This window comes from Diadema setosum, unplaced genomic scaffold (assembly GCF_964275005.1).
Source record: "Diadema setosum unplaced genomic scaffold, eeDiaSeto1 scaffold_41, whole genome shotgun sequence".
Lineage (NCBI taxonomy): Eukaryota > Metazoa > Echinodermata > Echinoidea > Diadematoida > Diadematidae > Diadema > Diadema setosum.
In genome coordinates this window covers 189173-213779 of record NW_027307667.1, presented here as the reverse complement: position 1 = coordinate 213779, position 24607 = coordinate 189173, and the positions used below count along the sequence as shown (strand labels likewise).

The window sequence follows — 24607 nt, the reverse complement described above, 5'->3', positions numbered from 1 at the left end:
AAATATTGAAAACATGTCATAAAAACATCAAAGGCTTCATCCACATTTTCTTCCATCAATACACTGTCCCAACGTTCATAGCTGAGATCAATATCTAAATTTGCTATTTTTTCAGTGGTAAATTTACGAGTCAATTGGGTTTCTGTAATGTTGAGTTTGCTTTGCTGCTTCATCTCAGAAAACACTGTAAATAATAGGTAAGTGGTCTGATATACCAGAGTAAAGAATACCTGACGAGGAGAAAGTGCGGCACACGTTGGTAAATATATTATCAAGAAAAGTAGATGTTTGTTGTGTAATTCTAGTCGGATTATCTATCCTAAGTGGTTCAAAAGAATTGGAATTTATATTATTTACTAATTGAATAGAAACTCGATCATTTGATAATAAATCAATATCAAAATCACCTACAACATGAACATTTTTATTCTCTCTACAAACACATGATAAAATCGAATCAAAATCTTGCAGAAAATTATCATTATTACTGATAGGAGGTTTATAAACTACTCCAATAATGCAATTTCTACTATTTTCATGTTCAACCTCAATAAATAAGAACTCTGCATTACCCTGGGAAAAATACATATCAGGTTTCAGCTTAAGCGACAGGGAATTGTTAACATACAATAGAACACCGCCTCCTTTACCATGCTTTCTATCGTTACAGAGAAGTTTGTAATCACTGATATACTAATCACTGTTGATGAATAACTTACACCTGTACGTTCTAATTTAGTCTGAAACACATTCATTGTACTGACATAATTCAGATTCTCATAGTTGCTCGAGACTTCTTTACGTTTTAAAGTCAGTGGCAAATACACAGACGTTCTCATTTGACCTTTGTTCTGCACATGCGCAAATCACAACCGTGAACTCCCTTATACATTGCTTTGAATTCACGTGCTATTATGATTTCTTCTGATTTGACTGAACAACAAATATCAACGTTATTCAACTTCACTTCCTTTTTATTTGGCAAATATTCTTTTGAAATACTGACTAATTGTCTACTACATGTATAGTATGCACGTTTTCAATATTACACATTGATTATGAAACTGACATTTTATTCAATTTGTATATGTCCGAAAAAGTATATACTTTTAGTATTCTGCATGCTATATTGTTCTTTTCTGTTATTGTTCAAATGTTCAGTTTAATCATTATCCTTGCATATTTGTGTTGATCCATATTTGTATATCATCGACGCTTACAGTTGAACGTTGATTGAATAAATTGGATGATTTTACTATTTTCTTGGCCTCTGTGTAATTTATCCTATCAGATATTTCACATCTCTTGAGTCAACGTACATTTCAACCAACATTATACTTTATTTGATCCCTCACATACCTTATATTTATTATTTCTAATTTGTTGTAATTTTGTGAATGTATTTTCTTACATATGTGTGCATACATGCATGTTTGTTTTATTTTAGTAGCATTTATGTTGTATATTATATAATCATTTATGTGTATCATATATAATTGCAATAGGGAGTACCTCACCCGACAAGCGTTCGCTTCTTGGTGTTACCCCAGGAATTCTTGTAATATTTTAACCTTGGTTTTTTTTTTGTTGTTGAAATGAATATGAATTGAATTGAACTACAGAATCTTTAAAAAGTCTCTTCAATAAAGAAAAAAGTTTATTACTGATCTTCCTTAAAAAAAAAAAAAAAAAAAAAAATGTCGGGAGCGCGCCATTCCATTAGTCGACCGGAACCCATTAATATGAATATTCAATAGGGTTGTTTATGTGTTATGGCTGATAATGTGTGAAGCAGATCTCAAAAGGCCGCCGCGCTGTTGCGCTCAGCATGGGCGTACTTAGTAAATCCGGGGGGGGGGGGGGGATGGGGAGGGGAATGGGGGGATTTATCCTCTCTGAAATTGAGGTAACGGACAGACAGGTAACAGAGCTGAACAGTATTCTATCTTGTAGGATAATGTATACATAATAATCAAGGCCTCGCTCGCTTCGCTCACTCGCGAAGAAAGTAATATCGACAAAAGGTATGGTCCAGACGTTGACAACGGCAAATAGCATAGGTTTACACGTAAACATGCTATGACGCGAGCAACTCGGTACCATCTGCAGATTATGTACGAAAACAAACAAACAATATACCGCCATAATTGAACCCCCCGCTTTCATTTCCTGAATCATTCCTGAAACGATGATGATTCTGATACATCTATGGGCATACCCAGGGATGATCAGGGGCGTCGAATCTATCTGGGGGGGGGGGGGGGGAGGGGCATTTGCCCCTCCCCTACGGAAATGCTGGGGGCAGACACATCATTTGTTTCCCAAGCAATTGCCGAGATGAGGATAAATCTCGAACTTTCTTTATGGAAAATTGACCAACTACCTCCAGAACTATGCACCGGATCGTTGCTGCTGGGACCCTTTCCATAAACTTTGTACACTTTTGATATTGACGTATGTCCTTAATTTTATCAAAGAGTGTGCAGCAGATCTTTCACTTACAACAGCTCCCTCACATGCAGAGACGTCGATGGAGGGGGAGGGGGATGCCCCCCTCCCCCCCCCAAAAAAAATGTATTGGGGACAAACAATTCATTTTGCTCCTCCTCGTAACTCCCGAGATGTGGAGATTTTTTAAACTTTTTTTTTGATAGAAAACTGTCTAAATATTTCACCCAAAGATGGCTGAATTTCATTTCTGAAAATACAAAATCTCCCTCACGTAAGAGGAGAATAGGCCTAACCCCTTCCATACCCTCCCCTTTCAGTCCTTTCTACTTAATACACTTTAGATTGACAGATTTTAAAATGCTTCATCTAAAGTGTGCACCAGGTCTGTTACATCAGTTTAAAAGAATGCAAATGTTCCGTGGGTGGGAGGAGATTTCTAGATACTTTCAATAAACGGGGGGGGGGGGGGGGGTCCCCTAAAAAGGTTCTAGGAACAGTACCCCCTGGAAAACCACCCTCCGGATAACTACCACCCGGATAATTACCCCTCAGGAAAATTCCCCCCTAGGGCAACTACCCCCCGGACAGCTACCCTCCAAGGGCAATTACCCTCCAGGGTAATTACCCCCTAGGACAACTACTCCCCGGACAACTACCCTCCTAGGGCAATCACCCCCCAGGGCTATTCCCCCTTAGGAAAACTACCCCCTGGATAACTACCCCTCGGATAACTACACCTGGATAACTACCCCCTCGGAAAACTACCCCCTGGATAACTACCCCCCGGAGAACTACCCCCTATGTAACTACCCCTCGGAGAACTACCCTCTGGATAACTACCCCCCGGAGTACTACCCCCTGGGTAACTACCCCCCGGAGAACTACCCCCTGGGTAACTACCCCCCGGATAACTACCCCCCGGATAACTACCCCCCGGATAACTACCCCCGGATAATTACCCCCGGATAATTACCCTCCGGATAACTACCCCCCCCCCCGATGATTACCACCGGTATAATTATCCCCAGGTTAACTACCCCTTCCTCCGATAACTAGACCCCATATAACTTCCACCCGATAACTACCCCCTCCGATAACTTCCCGTGAATGATTACCCCGGATAAGTAGGCCTATAACTCCCCCTCCCCTATATAACTGTCAAAAGGAAAATTACCCCCCAGGACAGTGCACCAATCAATTACCCCCTGGATAACTACCTCCCGGGTCATTGCCCCCCCCCCCTTTTAATAAAAAGAATATTATTACTACAGGAAACGAAGTTCTTTGTATCATTTGCCAGGAATCACGGAGATGCCATACTGATACTTCATCTTATGAAAACAACATCGTAAGGATTTACGATATGTATCGTTTGCATTTAGGACGATTTATGTACAAGCTTAATTCCTCCCTTCTGTATTTTGACTCTATGTTCATCAAAAACGAAACTGTCCCTATCCTACCCGGTAATCCAGTAAATGTCAATGCCTTTAACCAAAACTATTTTCGCTAAATCTGTATTTTCTTTTACTGTTGCGAAATTTCGGATTTCTCTTGATAGTAGTATAAAAGAAGTTTTAAGTTTGAATGCCTTTACCATTGAACTAAAGACATTTTGAAGAAATGTTACACTTCACTTTTAGCATTTTTTAAAAACCACAATCGTCTATCGTTTACCACAACTCCATGTAACACTTCTTAATTTTAAGGAGCTTATATCTCATGCCTCACGTGCCCTGGTTTTGACCCATCATCTTCCTCTTCCCTCTCGCTTTTCTCTGTCCATGTACCGTGAAGGTAGTCTATTCCTGTCATTCATTACTCACCTTTCCTCTTTCTCTCATTACAAGGGATTTATCTCGTGTGTGTTCATGTGCAGTGCACTCCCGTTAGGACGAAATGCCCAGGACCGACAGTTGTTTGTTTGTTTGTTTGTTTGTTTTTTTTTTTCGTTTTAGCGAAATATCGTTATAATAATATGCAATGTATAACGAAAAGAAGGAAACCACACATAAAAATAAATTCCTGTTTGTTGAATCCTCATCATACGCTGGAAAGCTATGTGAAATGGGAGAGTACCTTTTTAATTTCGTTTAAATATTACATTTTAAAAAAGAGCATAAAGTTGTTTGTGTTGTCACACATGTGTAGAAAATGACGGTGTAGGATTTGGTTACAGTTCGACATTCCAAAGGTTATGTTTTTATTTATTTATTTTTTTTTCACTTAACTACAGACTTGTTCGTTACTCCGAAGGCTCCTTATTCCGAAGTTTTGCCATTCCCGGGATTCCGATGGTTTGTTTATCTGAAGGTTCGCATTTCCGAAGAATCATTATTCCGAAAGTTCATAATTTAAGTTAAAATAATATATTGTTCATTTTCCGAAGGTTCGTTGATCTGAAAATGAAATGAGGTTCGTCATTCTGAAGGTTAACTATAAATCAAAAAAAAAAAAATGAGAAAGGTTCACTATTCAGAAAGTTCGTTGTTCCGAAGGCTTTTTCATCCGAAATGAAATAAGGTTCGTTATTCCGAAGAAAGTTTGTTAATGAAAAAAAAATAGACAGGTTAGTTATTTCGAAGATTTATTTATCTTCAGACGATTATAAGGATTGCAATTCTTAAGTTTTGTTAGTGTACTCACCTTTCTCCACCATGGATTAACGATTCTTTTTGTAATGTTCCGATTAACGAACGTTTTGAATTCCTATCATTTTCGGACTAACGAACCGTATAAGAATAAGAACCATATTTTATCATGGGATTAACGAACCTTTGGAATAACGCCAAAATATGCTTAATATTTCATTTCCGAACTATTACGGACATTTAGTTGTATCAAAATCTGTGTGTTTTGTATCAAAGGACTTCGGAACAATGAAACAAACCTTATCTGAATTCAGATTATTGTATTACAATAACGCAAGTTCCCCTCGGAAACTGTGCGTGATACACGGAGTGAACATACAATGATGTGAAGCGTTCGCTCATGCATGCAGAGACGCTATAAAAGTGCTTGTTCCGCTATGCATTTTCGAATGCGATCCGCATTTCGTTGTAAAGGAGCACATTTCTTTTGTTTTTCTTTGTCAGTGGCGCTCAGAAAAGACTGCTCGGTAACGAAAATTTTGTTATAACCGTCTTCGTTATAAGCGAATTTTGTACCATAGACTTTAATGGCGATAATTTTGGGACCAGAAGTTTTGCTTCGTTATAACGAAATTTCGTTATAACCGTGTTCGTTGTAACGGGAGTTCACTGTATCTTTATTTGTGTACTTCGTCTCTGTCTTAATTTGCTTTCTTTGCATTGTTTCATCAATTTTGTAACTATTTTACTGTTATACCGTTAACACTCATTTCAGAATTGCCCTACTGCATCATTGGGCATTAACAACTAGTACTTATCAAGGATGTGGGAAGAGATTGTCACCTCCTTGGTACGATCACCGCGGAGCATTACCTCCCTTGACAATTACTCCTTATTAAAATTAGGCTCCAACCAATCACCCCTCTTACAGTAACTCTCCCCCAGAAAATTACGTCTCTCATTTTTATTTTCGAACAACGTTTGCTATTTCATATCGTCTGGTTTTAGTCGAGACCTAACTTCAGGTTTTAAACATCTTTTGGGTGAGATAATTAGAAACCCCTTACGAAATATTAAAGAGCATGTTATTCCAAGAAGGTTTCAAATTTTTGTGAAAAAAAAAAATACTCTTGAAATGGCCGGGATAAAACAGAGCAGCCCTATAATGCAAAAAGGATTCTGTCAACGACAACTCTCTATAGATCTATTCAAAAAGAGGGTGCAGGACAAAAGACTTCGTTAACAACTAGGGGTGTTTTGTAAAAAAAAAAAAAAGAAAAAAAAAGAAATACCGTTAAACTCGTAATATTTTACTCTTTCTAATCAGACTAACTTATATTTGAACTTGATTTCAGTGTCGAGAACATTTAATTTGAAAGCTAGCACAATTCTACTTGTATGTAAAACAAGCTGTAATTTTACTCTTATGACAGATGAGGTCACCGTTTGATAAAAGTTGCCAGTTATGACATATTGTTAGTCCCTAATAATTTCAATAAAAACATGGGTTCTGCTTGATTGATAAGCTCGAGTCACTGACTTGTTACCATGGACCTGCTTTGATCGACCTACAACGATTGGTAATTGTGTGGAACTGACAGCTTATCAGGACTGATAACTTTTATAAAACCGTGCCCGGATCCTATCAGAAATTATGGCTTTAATCGAAGGGTCCCTCGCTAATGTTAAGGGAATATGAATTGCAGTGCAATCAACTCTCCTTTTCTTATGTTTATCGTCTAATGTGTTATAACGGTAGAAAATGGCAAGCCAAAAGAGTAAATGATGACAGTGTAAGAGAAAGGTGCATCTTCTGATATGGTGTTATGAACTTATGGAAAAATTACAACGGGTGGTAACTTTCGGGGGCGGGGTGGGGGGGTAGTAATCCGGGTGGTAGTTATCCTGGGGGTAGTTATCCGGGGAGTGATTATCCGGGTGGTAGTTATCCGGGGGGTAGTTATCCGGGGGGTAGTTATCCGGGGAGTTGCTATCCGGGTGGTAGTTATCCAGGGGGGTAGTTATCCGGGGGGTAGTTATCCAGGGGGTAGCTATCCGGGTGGTAGTTATCTGGGGGGTAGTTATCCGGGGGGTAGTCATCCAGGGGGTAGTTACCAAGGGGGTAATTATCTGGGGGGTAGATGTCCTAGGGGTAATTGCCATTGGGGGTAGTTGCCCTAGGGGGGTAGATGACCGGGTGGTAGTTGTCCTAGGGGGTAATGGCCCTGGAGGGTGATTGCCCTAGGAGGGTAGTTGTCCGGGGGGTAGTTGCCCTAAGGGGGAATAGACCTGGTGGGTAATTATCCGGGTGGTAGTTATCCGGAGGGTGGTTGCCCAGGGGGTAAGTGCCCGGATACGCCTAAAAAAAAGATAGCATATAAACTTCTCTGATTGAAATTTTCCCAGGTTACATCATAAATGTATTTACGAGATATTTTCATCTAAATTCTAAAAATGCAAAAGCACCCTCGTATGCAGGGACGTCGATCCTGGAGGACGAGGAGCGTGGACGGGGGAAGAGTGGAGGGGCAAAGATATCATTATGATCACCAATGATTTCCGAAATGAGGAACATTTTCTTGCGTTTTTGATAGAAAACTGGAAGGGTGGTGTTAGCACTCGCCATAGCCTTCTCCCTGCTCGCCTGTCCCCTCCCCCCCCCCCGCCCCTAAGCATAGTAGTAGACTGTGGTTACACTTGAACATAGACAGTTTTCCAAATATGCCACAAAATGTGTGCACCAAAACATTTAAATGCAATAAAAAAATACAGAATCTCCCTCGTGTAGGAAGGGGAATAGAGAATAGGGCTTATCCCCTCCCACCTTTTCTGATTGACACATTTCCAGATATTCCAACAAAAGTGTGCACCAGATTGTTGACTTTTAGTTCTAAAACTGAAAAAAAAAGCTCCCTCGAATATGGGAGACGTATCTTGCCACTCTCCCATTGATTGGTCTACTCTATAAACTTAGCATACTTTGGAGAATGACAATTTCCGAATTTTCCACAGAAAGTGTGCTTAAGACCGCTTTATTTGAATTCAAATAACGCAAAAACTCCGTCTTGTGTCCCCCTCCCACGCCACAAGTCACAAGTAAATAAAACGCGCAAGAACATGCTCAAACAAAACTATATACATCATCAAAATGCAAAAAGTTCTAACCCTGGGAGGGGGATTACCCCCCTCCCACACCATGATCCCCTCCTCCCACCCCCAACCCGCTCGCTCCGCTTGCTCGGGCTCGGTCGCGTTCATGATCTACAGTGTATGAATTAATACAAGAAGTTTTTGTTTAAATGATACCATTTTATGGACAAAATTGTTCAATGATAATCTACATAAAATGTACTGCTACCTTAAACATGTTGGACTGTTTCAAGTCGATAAAACACGCAAAAAAAAAATGCATCAAATGGCACCATTTACAACATTATTAGGCAAAAAGTTCTCACTGTGGGAGGGGGAAACCCCCTCCCACACCTTTCTCCTCGCTCGCTTCGGTCCATCGCATCTAACCGCTCCCCCTGAGATCAAATCCTGGCTACGCCGGTGATGGGCCTTCACAGTGATGTCGCACAGGCGAAGCAAGAGCTGAAACACCACGATGTAGTCATTTAATTATCTATTAATATTTCTTTTTATTAGTTGTTTTTTATACGAAAAAACCCACCAAATTCCACCAAAAGTGTGTACCAGATCGCTGAATTTCAGGTCTGAAAATGCAAAATCTTTCTCGCGTGGGAAGGGGGATATCCCCCTCCCACACCCTTCCCTCGCTACGTTGCTCCGCTCCCTCGCACAGATATTTAAACTCCAAGTCCCTCCCCCACCCACCATTATTAAAACGCAACGATGCGCCTGGGATGATTGCTTTATTGACTTAAATCAAGAAAATTGAAGAATACAATTCATGGCTACAGGAATACATCTACTACGTTATTACATACAAAGAAATGGATATCCATATTACCATTTTATTGAATTTGTACCAACTGAATTGAAACTGTGTCTGACATAAGAATTGTTTCAAGTGTCTCATTTGCATAATGGTTTTAATGCACCGAATTTATGAATCCTTTTTATTCTCAGTTTTCCATTATTTTGAGGTCCATGCACATCCGCACTTTGAATAGCACGATTCACCTTGCACAATATCAGACTAACACTCTTACTTTTTTTCGATTTTTTTTTTTCAATACCACTTCCTCACGCCACTATCAGTTCAAGCACACGCTTTCGATATGTGGTCTGATGCATTTTTCAACTTATAAAAATTTCGTATCAAATTACGTCGTTTATTATCATCGCCGACAATACGTTAGGTATGTACTGTATTTTCCTTAAATGTTATTGATGATGTTATCTAGTATTGAAAATGTAAAAAAAAAAATCATGATGTTACTTTGAATCTAAATAATGAAAAATGCAGAAATAAAAACAAACAAACAAAAATATATTATTGAATCTATTTGGGCATTATTCAGGGCTGCGCTATGTTTTTCAAAGGGGGGGGGGGGTCAAAATCGCCTGTCAATCCAAAAAAAAAAAAAAGAACATCCAAAGAAAAAAGAGAAATACAACAAAAAAGTCTCCATACTTTTAAGGTCTGATTTGCCGGCGAAAGTCAGCTGACAAGCAAAAAAAAAAAAAAAAAAACCAAAAAAAAAAACAACAACAAACTAACAACAACAACAACAACAAAAACAACAAGAACAACAAAAAAGAAAAACCAAGAACAAAAAGTCTTTATATTTTCCTGCCACTTCCCTCCCACTTTGCACGCAAAAGAGTAGGACATTCGATCCTGTAAAGTGTGTATGTGTGTGTGTGTGTGTGTGTGTTTGGAGGGGGAACCAAGCTTTACTCTCCCCCCCCCCCCCCCAAGGGCTGCGCCGGTCCGGTTATTGGTTTGTAATCGTCGTGATGGTAACTATCGCCGAGCACTCCCCCCCCCCCCCCCCTCCCCACTCCTCAGTACGGATTTACGCCTTTGGCGCTCAGCACACCTGGGCTCGCTTCGCTCTCCCATAACAGAGAGGGGGCCTTGACAAAAGATTACAGTACCTAGTTCCAAGATGATGACTCCGAATGTTATTGATGCAATTCTTCCAGGAGTTGGGGTTTTAGGATGTTAAATATGGCAGCCAATTTGATCAATATATGTACATCCAAAAAACCATCATAATGTTGTCTATTGTTAAGGTAAACAGATATACATGGGGAATATTGTGTACACACACACACATATATATATATATATATATATATTCATATATTGTGAATAAGTTAGTAATTACCTTTATAAAAGATAGAAAGATAAACAAGATACAAAGAAAACTTTCATTATAGTGCACAGAATCCTTGAAAAGATGAGATACTTTAGGGATTGTGTGCTATGGAGAAAATCACAGATAAGTACTACTTCGTTTAGGGCATACCATTATATGCACCCATGTGGGCACATATCAGGCAACAATGAATTGAGTATCTGAATATAAGAATGACCCAAGTACATGGAAGGCCTTTTCCAGTTAAAAAAAAAAATCATATCTGTTTTATTTGTCAAATAATTTTCTATTCAACTGTGATGGGAGGGCAACATTGTACTTACAAATTAGAACATTTAGCATTTACATTAATTGAAGAGGGGCCATTTTGTGTGATGGACTTTGGTTGTTCTTTAAAAATCATCTGGACTTGGGTCAGTCTTTGAATCATATACAGGATGGGCTGCCTGAGATGACAGGAGCGATGAGAGAGGGCGCTATGATATGAATGTAAAAATGATCCAAGTCCTGGACTTGGGTCATTCTTACATTCATTTGAGATTTCACTCATTCATTTCAGGCACTTCCGGAGGACCGGTAATTAGTGTTTATCATTTATACACAAGATGAATCCATGTATAGGCTACAATTTCCCATGTCAAACTGAATTTGGCCAAAAAATTGGACTTGGGTCGTTCTTATATTCAGGTTTTCACATCATATCATACATGAAATGTGTTCCAGAAATCAAATCCTATTCTTCTTAAACTGAATTCAGGCAGCCTTGTCAAAATTGAAATTTCGCGTCAATTGCGAAATAAAGTGTAAATATGAGGGAAAAAAATCATATCTTCATTTTCGTTAATGATTTCTGTCCAGGAGTTATGTTTCACAAGTGATGGGCTCATCACGTGAAATGTAATAAAATGTGCGCTTCCTCACTGTAATAACAATGGGTTGAACTTTGCACCTTTACGTGTTACGCAATTGTAGCATCTTTTCCAAACCAGTGATTGCTTCTTACGTGCAGCTTTGCACCTTTCTGATTTAAAAGGTGCAATGCGCATTCATCTTTTTTTCTTCTCGTTTATTTCAGATTCGTGAGATTCACATGGCGACTTCGACGCACTGGAATTCAGAGCCAGCAGCAGCAGAAAACTTAGCCAAATTTCTGTGTTGTATGCCCCATCTTTCACTTGCTGACCTCCAATGCGATAATCTGCCCAGAGAATTCTTCCAGACAGTTGTTTCGCAAACAACACGCACCAAGGTACAGTTAATGGTAAATGTTTGACTTTGGGACATACAACACAGATTGTTTGAATTAATAGTCGTTTCAAATAAAAGATACCAGATTTAGATTTGGTATTAAAGTTTCAAGACAGTATACAAGTAAACCACATAATTAATTTATGAAATTGCATGCAAAGGAAAATGGAACGTGACATTTGTTTATCCTGAGGATATGGAATCAGGATCTCTAACATTCCCGATGCCAAATGTAGCAGCTTGTAAAAGTATAGTGGGAAACATATTTTTTATACATTACAATCATGAGGAATGTCGCTGCTATACTCAGTAGTGAATCAATACAAGCCTATCGGAAGGAAATACTGCGATTAATTTCAGCAATTTTCTTCTACGAAAATATTACTTTCATCTTAAGCTGTAGATATGCGTATTATACACGCATGAATATTATATATATATATATATATATATATATATATATAGCGAAGAATCAAGAAATAAACTAGTAATGCATTATTTCGCCAATAAGAATGAGTTTATTGAACAACTCAAATTTTCGGTGGCCTCCACCTTCTTCAGGAGTCTCGACGCGGAATGTCAATACCAAAACATAAATTGAACATGAAGAGCGCGCACCCATATACACAGAATTGGTTGCTATGAGAGTGCGTACCCTTTACAATGATGTTGCCATGTAGACGCAATGTAGTCAAGGTACCCCACGCATAAGGAGGAGGACATTGACATGTTTATTACGTAACAATGGTGTTCAATTACTTTGTATTATCACATGTTAAGATATCGACATATGTACTCATCAACGTACCATAAGTTACAAAATTAGGTTAAAGAGCGCTCCAACAATCAAATTGTTTCATGACTTAAAATACAAAAATCATCGGTAGGAAGAAGTTGGTATAATAATTCCTGTTAAGAAACTGATGAAATCGTCAATTACAAAAGTCACAGTTTGGTGGTGTCTCGCTGAAAGCTAAACAGATTTGAACATGCAAGTGTGAAATTGATTGACTCATACAACTGAGTAATAGGATGACAGTGTGAATCCATCTACAGAAAATAATACAAAATAAGAGTAAATTGATTATTAAGATGGAGACATGAAATCATAATATTCGCTATAATTCGTCATAATCTCAGACAGAATAACCAACTAATTTCTCTATCACAACACCAGTGGTTGATTTCATGTCTCCATCTTAATAATCAATTTACTCTTATTTTGTATTATTTTCTGTAGATGGATTCACACTGTCATCCTATTACTCAGTTGTATGAGTCAATCAATTTCACACTTGCATGTTCAAATCTGTTTAGCTTTCAGCGAGACACCACCAAACTGTGACTTTTGTAATTGACGATTTCATCAGTTTCTTAACAGGAATTATTATACCAACTTCTTCCTACCGATGATTTTTGTATTTTAAGTCATGAAACAATTTGATTGTTGGAGCGCTCTTTAACCTAATTTTGTAACTTATGGTACGTTGATGAGTACATATGTCGATATCTTAACATGTGATAATACAAAGTAATTGAACACCATTGTTACGTAATAAACATGTCAATGTCCTCCTCCTTATGCGTGGGGTACCTTGACTACATTGCGTCTACATGGCAACATCATTGTAAAGGGTACGCACTCTCATAGCAACCAATTCTGTGTATATGGGTGCGCGCTCTTCATGTTCAATTTATGTTTTGGTATTGACATTCCGCGTCGAGACTCCTGAAGAAGGTGGAGGCCACCGAAAATTTGAGTTGTTCAATAAACTCATTCTTATTGGCGAAATAATGCATTACTAGTTTATTTCTTGATTCTTCGCTATATTGGAGCCAATACGTGAATTCGCAACATATATATATATATATATATATATGTGTATTGTAGCGAATTTTGGCCTTACGGGGTTGATTGTAGGCTCGTTTTCACAGAAAAAAAAATATATTGTGATCTTGCACATTACCATCACACTCTCACAATCCACTCCGCACATCACTAACCATAAACTCCCATCACATACATCGCACAGCAGACAATCAGCGGCAGTGCTTACAACTACAAAGTTGACATCAAATTCTGAGTCATGGAGAATAACATATCGTTACTGTGTGTTTGTTAAGCAGAGCCTGTGCAGTCGTCCTCCGAGAAGTCGGTATAACAAGTAAAAATACAAGCAATGTGTGCGATACCAAGCCAAGCCACCAGAAAGTTTAGAAAACATATCTTCCAAACAGCTCTATCTACACCCCATGCAGGGCAGAGCCCTTCTCCTACAGCTCTCTGGCTATCTACTTTCACTATCTACTACTCTAACTCTAACTCTCCAACTATCTCTGGATCTCAGAGCAGTGTCCTTTTATACCTTCTGCACTAAGACCTTTGTACCCGCTGCGTGTGTCCCTTGACATCGTTCATACCCCGTACACACTTTCGTGTTCACGCACACTGCACACCCTGGGTTGGTCCATTATCTTGAGAGGTGTGTCTCTATACCAATTTTGTCACATTACCCCCAACCGAGTTTGAAACGTCCTCGTTTCAAAGAAATACAGAAATTATTAAAGAAAAAATTGGGAACGATATACGGAACAAAACGGAAGAAAACAAAAGGCTATTTACATATCCTTTGATCCGCACTTCTCATCTGTAAAATGATAAGTAAAAGTTATATAACATATACCATCTTCAAATACATTGGCAAGCTGCAACATTCTGAGGCTTAAAATGTCTTTCGCAAGAGCTTCTAAACTTATATAATCGTGCACCAAAAGTTACACTTACAAGGCACCAAATAATACAAAAGCATTGACAGTTTTGAAAAACAAATAAAAGTGTCATGCAGCTTATAACCTGTACGTGTATAGTACATATTATAACACACAAACAAAAATATTATCCATTTCTATCTTTCCATATCAGTACTGACATGCAAATCAATACGAAGGGCAATTTCCTTCATCTCGTTCCTCTTCGAATTCGATTTCTGTTACGTAGGTGCGATTGATTACACGAAAGAGAGGTAATGAGCAGAAGTAGGTATAACTACCCATGTTACTTAAACGCAATGACAACAGAAACTCGAACTAATCTATTTACATAATGAAGACAGCAATTTTGAACATCTGAGGTAACATGTCTCTTAATCGTAACACTATTGTGGTGACAAAGTTAAATGTTGAGTAAACGTTTACAGCAAGTATTTCATATACCATTTTTCTTGATTGAAATAACAACCAAAGGCAAGATCGAGTTCACAGATTACCTAAATGAAAGTATTCCACCTTTAATTTGTTATAAAAATAGGCAAGATGACGTATTTTCCTTGCAAAGACATACCAGAAGCGGTCTATCAGTCTTACAGCGAAAAAATACAATTAAATCATCATAAGTTGTAAATGAACTTTGGTCAGAGAGTTTTGTGTACTGTACAATGACATAAATTGAATACCATGGTTTGAATCACACACTGTGTCATTAAGGTGAATTGCCTGCGTTTACTGTCGAGGAATGCGCCCCAACAGCATAACAACTTAATCTTAAATATATCAAAACACAGTATAATATCATATTTGTTCTCTTTCACGGAAAACAACATCAAGGTTCAAAGCGATATAACAAAACAAGCAAATTGCATAAATATCATTATACTTCATTCATTAACCTCAAATATTTACAAAATAAGTGAAAATGTATATTTCCTTGTCACTAAAGCCTACTTTGGCCAAAGACCTTAATATACCAATACATTGATATAACATACACGCATGAATACAACTTTATTTGTTTCTTCTTCCTTTTTTCCTTCATGATTGTATGTAATGAGAATGAAAAAAAAAGCACTCTTGATTAATTTACCTACCTCATCAAGCATTGTTTGTGCTTATCTTCCTTGAAATATTAAGAAAACCAAGTATCACCATCTGATTGCTGACCTTATCCTTATATGCAACAACAACAACAACAACAACAACAAAATGAAAATCAACAAAATATTCCCTTAATCTTTCATTCAATAATTTCATGGGAATGACTTATCCCAATCGGCTGGTACATATACTGGATATGAATGACTTGTTTCAAATCGCTTAAAGGGAAGCAGTCCTGAGATTTTCAAAGTAATGATAATTAAGAAGAGTAAAAAACATAACCTTTCACCAGTTTACACGCGTGCAAATGAAAAACTTTCACCGTACGCGATTTTTGAAAAATAATTCCTGCAAGCGATGGTGTAAGAGCCGGCAAAAAGATGCTACGTAGTGCATGCCCTACTCACCAAGTTGACAGCCGTGCCTCTAAAAACCAATTTAAGTGTTAAAATGATTAGTTGCAAATTTATCATATAATGTGAAAGTTTGTGGTTTTATTATTTCAAACAAAATATTTCAAGCTTAGATATATATAATTCATGAAAAATTGATATTGTTAACATAAATTTATACGTATTTTTAAACCAAATATACCATGAACTTGACATCAAATCGGCACGGTCCTTTTCTAGCTTCCGTCCGTGTTGCATACTTCTTAGCGTAGAAACAACTCTCGCGTGCGAATTCTTACCATACTAATGTACACAGTGCTAGTACTCCGTCTAGCTGATTTTGCCGAAGAGAACCTGTGCATGAGAGAGTCGAATTCTTCAAAGAAAATATTGTTTGTATCTCAGTATTTTTGTAAGTAGTCAGATATCGCCTTTCCTCGACGTGAGCCGGGAAGGGTAAACACAGGGGGTCGTAGGGATATGATTTCGCTCCACTTTGCCGTGCATGTCCAGTCGGCACTGGCAGCAGCTAGCTCAGTGGCACTGTACTGCAGTCCAACCCCGGCTGCAGCCCCACGGTAAATGAAACAAAGCTAGCAACTTTCCTTACCTCTCTACGCTTTTTCCCCTCGGTTCTCTTCGAAGTCGATGCTTGAGGTGTTTCTGTTTTATAACTCATGTGAGCAAATGGTCGGGATTGCATCTGGCTTCAGGAGTTTTCTCGGTTTATAACCGGAGGGCCACAGCCTGCCGGTCCACGTAAAAACATCGCTTCTCAAATGGTCCACGCACAGGTAGGTCACAACACGATATCGAGATTTTGTAGGCCCTAAGTGTCTTATGTTCGGCATCGTTGTACCGAGATTTCTCAGCTATACAGCTCATCTTTCACGATACTTTTGTGGGTCTGGGACGGGAAAAAAGGATTTTCCTGGGAAATTTTCTGCACGATTCGAGCAAAACTACTGATGTAAGATAACCTGACCAGACGCTAATGCGGTCGCCCCTACAGTGTACTAGCAGGCCTGTAGCTAGCTGTGTAGCCGTTTCTACCTACAATCTGTACGTACTAGAACGTATACATGAGCGGCGACAGGGCTGCAGCTGCGCTTGTGATACAGTAGACTGGAAAAGTGTGAAGGGCAAACCGCGTACGGGGTATCTACCGTAGATCTAGTTGTACCGTCCACACGTGTACTGTGCGACTATAATACACAATACACACACACACACACACAACGTAGAAACAATGTCAATTACTACTACACGTAGTAGCCACCGACGTGTTCATGCATCCGGGTAACTAGGGAGCGTACGGATAACGAGCAGAACACGGCTGGGAAGGGTTGTGCATCGGTGACGTCTGACTCTCCGCCAGGATTTGCTCATTAGCATATTCACCATGCAGATTCACACTTTTTCAACCAAAATTTACGAGCTTATTTGGTGATTTGAAAGTTTGTTTTCGGTGAAAGTAGTTCATTGGAGGTACCAACAAACAACATATTTTTTTTTTTTAATTTCGTAAGGACTGTGTCCTTTTAATACAAATGTTGCCAGAAAAAAATATTCGATTGTTTTGTGTTCGACAATGGATACTAAAATTTTATTCTCACATGCATTTTCATCGGCTTTCCCGTTGTCATGGCGATCATCTAGTTCTGGCGATGAATCTGCACCCGGTATTTGGTTGCTGGTTGGGTCGTCGATGGTGGGCTTGGGCAGGGCCGGTGGTCGGGAGCCATCCTCGTCGGAAGAGCTGCCTGGGTCTGGTTCCACACTACCTAATTCGTGGAGCATCATTGCCAGGGGTTTTCCCGTCAGTGGTGGCGACGTCGAAATGGGGGAGCAGTCCACATAGATTCATACCGGGCTGCTCCGTTGCTCACTTGGCAATCTGGTGGTGGTTGGTCGTGGCGTCCGCCGTGGTGATTGGGGGGACCTGCTCCTGCCCCGGCTGTGGAGACCTTCATGCACATGGTGGATGTGCCTCCTTAGATTACTGGACTTATTTGATGAATAATTACATTGAAGGCAGTCATACTCACCCTTATTGTAGTGGCACCGATGACGATACAAATCCTCCCTGTTCCGGCACACTTGATGGCATTTGCGACAGGTAATCACCCTCCCGATGAGGCGGCGATCATTATATATTTAGTCAGCCATCTGACAGGGATAAACAAATAATAATTCCTTCCAGTCACTGCAACGGCCTTAACCTACTATTTTACGAACTTTATCTGAGCATAACTCACCTTACTGGTCTACGTTCGTATGAATATATTCTGGCCTTCATCTGAGGCGTTTCGGATAGCGACGATTTTCATCAACATTGCCACTTTTACATTGGGAAGGAGTGTGAGAGGGAATGTCGACTGTATTTGATTGCAACTGTTCTGGAATCGCATTGGCCTGTGGAATCTCACTGGCAGCATCCAACTCATGTTGGGGTGATGACGCTGCCCTGTCTTCACCTGTTGCAGTGGCGGATTGAGGCCTTTGCAAAGTCCGTGCAGTCAGTTTCTCTCCTTCATATGGCTTGAGTCGGTCGCTGTGAACCACTAAAGGTTTTGCTCGTGGGGAGGATTGTATACGAAAAACTACATCAGATAACTAAGTGATTATCAGAAACAGACCTTTCCAGCGCAGTTGTAGCTCAGGTGAAACACCTTTTCTTTTGGAAGGACTGCACAGCCAAACAAATTCACCCTCCGTTAGTCCAGGGGAGTTGGTTCTTCGGTCATAGTTTCTTTTCTGACGCACTGCGCTTTTGCCAGTGCACACTTCTGCACGGGCATGTACTCTCGTCATTCGTCTGCGTAGTGCAGCCGCATAATCCTCTGGTTCCTCTTCATCCTCATCTCCCACTGTGATGGTGGTGAGGTCAATGGGAAGTCTTGCTTCCCTTCCCAACATCATCATGTTGGGGCTCTCACTGGTTGTTTCATTAGGCCTAGAACGGTACGCAGATGTTGCGAAAGGCAATTGCACATCCCACGTTCTCTGAGAGTAGTCCTGCTCAATTGGGATGACTAGTATGTTGATCAGAGTGCGATTAAAGCGTTTAATCATGCCATCAGATTTGGGGTTATACGCCGTTGTGCGGGTTTTCTTTACCCCAAGGAGTTGGCACACTACCTTGAATAACTGCGATTCAAAGTTCGAACCTTTCTACGAATTGATCTCTTGAAAGTGGAATCCCAAAACGGCAGACAAATTTCTCTACCAACTTCTTGGCAACCGTTTCTGCCCTAGCATCTGGTAGCGCGTAAGCCTCTACCCATTTAGTGTGGTAATCGCCCACAACAAGGATCCACTGATTCCCTGCCTCTGTCTTTGGCAATGGTCCCATCAGATCAAGTGCAATTCTCTCCATAGGCGCACCCACCCTACTCTGTTGCAGGGGCGCTCGGCGTTGCTTAGTAGGGGATTCCTTCTTGCGCACAAATTGCACATTCTAATGAACGAGCGTACATCAACAGCCATACCGCTCTAGTAAAATCTACTCTTCACGTTTGCCAGCGTTTTCTTCTGCCCGAGGTGAGCACCCAACGGGCCGTGATGCACGTCCCTAATAGCATCCGTCCGGAGCTTCTCTGGCATGACAATTTTCCTCTTGATGATTCTACCGTCGTCAGATTCCCATCTTTAACTTCTAGCTCGCTCCACTGGGCCCAGTATGTTTTCACTGCTGCTGATTTCTGTGCAATTTCTCCCTTCTCATGCCTGGCCTGGTCCTTCTCTTTTAGTTCTATTATGCAGTGCATGGAATCATCAGCAAGCTGAGCTTCTCGCAAGTTGGCTGTGATCATGGACGATTGAGTAGCGATATCTCTGACATTTGATCATACCTGCCCCTGCAAAGGAGGTGCAAGTTGAGTGTTCAGGATTCCAATATCGTCTTCCTCTCCTGTCTTCCACACTGCTTACATTTCGTGCGAGACAGTCCATCCGCATTAGAGTGGTTCCTGCCTGGTATGCGTTCGATGTGAATGTCATACTCGGCGATCTGTTCAATCCATCTGGCCAATTGCCCTTCTGGGTTACGGAAGTGAAGGAGCCATTTGAGAGAGGCAGATACTGTCTGAATTGTTTCAGACCAGTTATTAGGGCTAGCAGCTCCTGTCTGGCTACGCAATAGTTCCGTTCAGCTTCATTGAGCTCCCTGCTGAAATACGCTGTGACTTTTTCTTGCCCACCCTGTAGTTGGGACAACACAGTTCCAAGCGCATCTGAGCTAGCATCTGTATCAAGCACGAATTTATCCTCTAGAGTGGGGAAAGACAATATCGGCGCACTCTGCAGTCGTCGCTTCAAAGCCTGAATGAATCCTCACAAGCTTCGCTCCATTCGAACCTGACTGTCTTTGCTGTAAATTTGTGCAGGGGGGTGGGGGGCTGCCACTTCTGTAAATCCCTTAACAAATTATCGATAGTACGAAGCCAGTCCTATGAAACTCCTCACTTCCTTTTTTGCACTGTGGTCGAGGCCACTCAACTATGGCTTGCACCTTTGCAGGGTCTGTTGATACTCCATCGCCTGATACCACGTGATCTAAGTACGTCACTGACTTGCAGAACAAATGACACTTGCTGGGCTTTAGTTTTCAAATGGGCGCCTCTCAGCCTTGATAATGTCACGTTCAGAGGTTCGATCTCCTCTTCTACAGTTCGGCCATACACACTGACATCATCCAAGTAGATTAGAAGTATCTCCCACTGGAGTCCTTTCATCACTTTCTCCATGAGGCGCTCGAATGTAGCTGGAGCATTGGTGAGCCCAAACGGCATCACTTTCCACTTATACAGTCCATTTCGAACAATGAATGATGTCTTCTCTTGTGCATCGGGGTCTAGCGCTACCTTCCAGTACCCTGAAGAGAGGTCAAGTGTAGAGAACCACTTGGCAGAACCTAATGCATCCAAGGTTTCGTCTATTCGGGGTATAGGATAGGCGTCTCTGATCGTCACCTCGTTCAAATCGCGGTTGTCGACACACAACCTTTTTGAACAATCTTTCTTCTTGACTAGCACGATGTTTGCTGCCCGAGGACTCTCTGATGGCTCAATCACTCCACGATCTAAGAGGTCTTGCACTTGCCTTTCTATTTCCTGCTGGTTTCACAGCGGGAACCTCCTTGTTTTCTGTTTCACTGGCTTTGCGTCCCCCGTTTTGATACTGTGTTGCACAATGTCGGTGGGACCAATGTCCTGACTGTTCTTTGAGAACATGTCTGCATTCTCCACGAGACACATTTTCACCTGCTGATGGCATTGTGGATCTAGATTCTCGCCGCTTCGCTCGTGCAGGTCTTGTACATGGGGAGGAAGTTTATCAGAGTCACAGCATTGGGTTTGCACATGTTCCACATCTGCAGGCTATGTTATCATTACAACTGTAAGTTCTTCTTGGACTTCACACGTTGAGTCCCCAGGATTGAAATCTCTTACTGGAGTGACATCTTTCCGTGCATCCACCCGGGTCCTGCCAATTATCACTCCCTTCAATGCGACTTCTTCATCATTCTCTAATGGTTCAATAACAGCCGTTCCTGCCATACTCAAACCCTTATCAATTATCCGTCCAGGGACAATGGCCTCATGTCCTGCAGGTATTGTCGTGGTGCTTGCCACTTTGACTCGTGCAACAAAGGTTTCGCCTCTCTGCGTGGTGCATTGTATCTCTTCACGGTGTATTTGAAGGATGCGTCGATTGAAGTCGAAGATAACTTGAGATGGAAGGAGGAAACCCATCCCAAGGATTCCTTCGCTCTTAATGTCTGCAAATAACACTTTAACTGATTGAATTGTTATTCCAACTATGATATATACTCCCATTCACTTGCTTCTTCCTGTGAATGGAAAATGCTCTGGCTTGCATTTCTTGTCCATTTGATGGTAAATGCAGGCACTTCGAATTTTCAATCAAAAACCTGCATTTTGTTGACCTTATTGTTCCACTGACATACAATCTCTGCTTGGCACTAGATACTATGTTCAGGATAATGTTGCTTGGATCTTTGTTTATTGGCTGCTTTCCATTGTTGGGTTTGTTTTCTGCTGGCCCTGTGGGTTTTCTAGCCTGCCATCGGGCCTCCCGGCGGGCTGTTCTCCGTTTCCCAGTGCCTTGTCTTTTCTTTTCTTATGGTGACAGTAGCGAATGAGATGCCCTATCTCTCAGCACTTAAAGCATCTCCTCCCTTCTCTCTACTGGAGGTTTTCCGAATTTCCGTGAGTAGAAGGGGTGGGTGGCTGATTGATTCCTGCACTTTTCTGTGGGGCGTTCAAGTTCACATTGGCAAACAATCCCATTATTTGATCTTGCATGCGATTCATTCGCTGCGTCATCATCTCCTCCAATTTCTTAAGGCGCACATCTTCCTCATTTCCCAGGCCTCGGGTATGTCTACCCGACCTGAGACGCTCGTTCCTCCTTTGCATTTCAATCCTTTCTGAATTTCCTGTTTCAAGCGCTGCTTGAATGGCTTTATCTAGATTAGATGGTGCGCTCTGTGGATTCCTTCGCGGATTGTTTGACTCTCCACCGCGTCAATGTAGTGGTTTCTCTCCAACCTTTCTCTTGAATTTGCCGGAAGTTCTGGGTATGATTTTATGGTAAGTTCATGTATTGTCTGTCCCAGTTCTTGCAAGGTTTCTCTTGCGCCTTGCCTTCGATGTCTTAGTTCGGCTAAGAAATTCTCGGCTTGCTGACCTGTACCAAATCTAGTATTCGCAGCAGCTCATGGTATGAACATCTCACTCTACTGTCCACACCACTAACACATCGGAGAGCCTCGCCCTGCAAACTTGCCATCAAAAATGAGGCTGCCTCAAAGTCATTCCACCCATTCACTTCCTTGCACGCTTCGAAGTGATGTTGGGAATCTATCCGTGCCGCATTTCCATTGTACCTGTCTGGTACCAGAAGAGGTCGCTGTGGTTAAACATGTCCTTTGATGTCATGTGGAGCATGTGACATCATGGTCGACATTGGGTACGGATTGAATTCAGGCAGCATTGATTTGTTCAGGTCCAATTGCGCTGCGTGCAAATCTTGGGGAGTTGATGAAACAGGGGAAATCTGCTGTTACTGTGGTGCAAAGGTGACATTCCTACCCATTGGAACTTTCGACGCATCAGAATCACATCTAATAGTTCCCTTTTGAACATTGGGAGTACCAGGTACATTAAATCTAACCTCAGAGTCCGTGTTATGACACTGAACCTGTGTCAACGTGTCAGGCCGTCGTGGACTTCCCACGGTTCCTCCTGAACACTCTGGTTTCATTTCGGCAACACATTTCCTTCCCAACTCTGCCTGAGCTTGCACTTTATGCCACTCCAACAGTTCCTTTTCAAGTCGACACTGACTAATCTTTTCTTTTAGTTCAGCCAATTCTCTCTCAAGCTCCTCCACATGCCCCGTTTTTTTTCCATGTTTGTTTCAATTCATATGAACCTTACAACATGAGAAACTTCAAAACACATTAAACATGTGAATAATTGGCTATCACGGAGTGTCCACTTTTATCGAATTACACTACTATACGCATTTTGGCATCCATCCAATAATCAAAACATAAATCAACACTTTCAAATTCATTGGTATACATGAGGGGATTTAGCCCACCACACTTTGCACACTAGTCAATAGATAAAAAGCTGTCAGTAATTTGGTCCTGTAAACCAAAGTTGAAAATCAGGCTTGCACAATGAGCTAGCAAACTAATTTCATAATTCTATCTCCCTATTTCAGCTCGCAAATCGAGCTGACAAATTGAGCTCGTAAGTCGAGCTCCTTAGTCAAGCTTACAAATTGAGCTCGTCAAAACGAGTAGACAAATTGAGCCTGCATATTGAGCTTAGTTAATCAGCTCACAAAATGAGCCAGCTCAAATTTTGAGCTATAGGATCCCGCTCACAATTTGAGCTTTGAGCTCACAATCTTAGCTTGCAAAATGAGCTCGCAATTTGAGCTGCAAATTGACTTCACTATTTGAGCTGATAACTCTAGCTCACAAATTGAGCTACCAAAGGAGCTCACAAATAGAGCTCTTACACTTTGAACTTCTCAAATGAGCCAGCTCATAAATTGAGCTCTGAAGTGGGCGTTGCTCTCTCTACACACGTTGCCACTTGTGATATTGCATCAATTAGAGCCATCTATAGGCATCTTTCAGAGCACTTTGCTTCACTTCTGAGCACTTCTAATTCCATATCATATCCTGGTCGAGATAACGTGAGGTTTATCAGTAATGCATCAAGATCCCACCGCTGCTACCATTTGTAGCGAATGTCGGCCTTACGGGGTTGATTGTAGGCTCGTTTTCACAAAAATATATTGTGATCTTGCACATTACCATCACACCCTCACACTCCACTCCGCACATCACTAACCATAGACTCCCATCACAAACATCGCACAGCAGACAATCAGCGGCAGTGCTTACAACTACAAAGTTGACATCAAATACTGAGTCATGGAGAATAACATATCGTTACTGTGTGTTTGTCAAGCAGAGCATGTACAGTCGTCCTCCGAGAAGGCGGTATTACAAGTAAAAATACAATTAATGTGTGCGATAGCAAGCCAAGCCACCAGAAAGTTTAAAGAACATATCTCCCAAACAGCTCTATCTACACCCCAGGGCAGAGCCCTTCTCCCTTCATCTCTCTGGCTATCTACTTTCACTATCTACTACTCTAACTCTAACTCTCCAACTATCTCTGGATCTCAGAGCAGTGTCTTTTTATACCTTCTG

The 24607-nt window shown here is 40.9% G+C and overlaps 2 protein-coding genes across 2 annotated transcripts in view; one reads left to right on the top strand and one right to left on the bottom strand.

Annotated features, from left to right (window-relative positions):
- Window positions 1–11606, top strand: part of LOC140245844 (uncharacterized) — a 59074-nt gene extending 47468 nt beyond the window's left edge. The window contains exon 11 of the mRNA XM_072325343.1: window positions 11409–11606. Coding sequence (XP_072181444.1) covers window positions 11409–11606 — 198 coding nt within the window. The remainder of the gene's footprint in view (window positions 1–11408) is intronic.
- A 6122-nt stretch (window positions 11607–17728) lies between these two features.
- LOC140245843 (uncharacterized) lies at window positions 17729–21404 on the bottom strand. The gene is made up of 5 exons (XM_072325342.1): window positions 21297–21404; window positions 20418–20957; window positions 19698–20046; window positions 18649–18878; window positions 17729–17800 (listed from the first exon to the last, which is right to left on the bottom strand). The coding sequence occupies exons 1-5, from the start codon at window positions 21402–21404 to the stop codon at window positions 17729–17731; spliced, it is 1299 nt and encodes a 432-aa protein (XP_072181443.1).
- Window positions 21405–24607: the final 3203 nt, after the last annotated feature.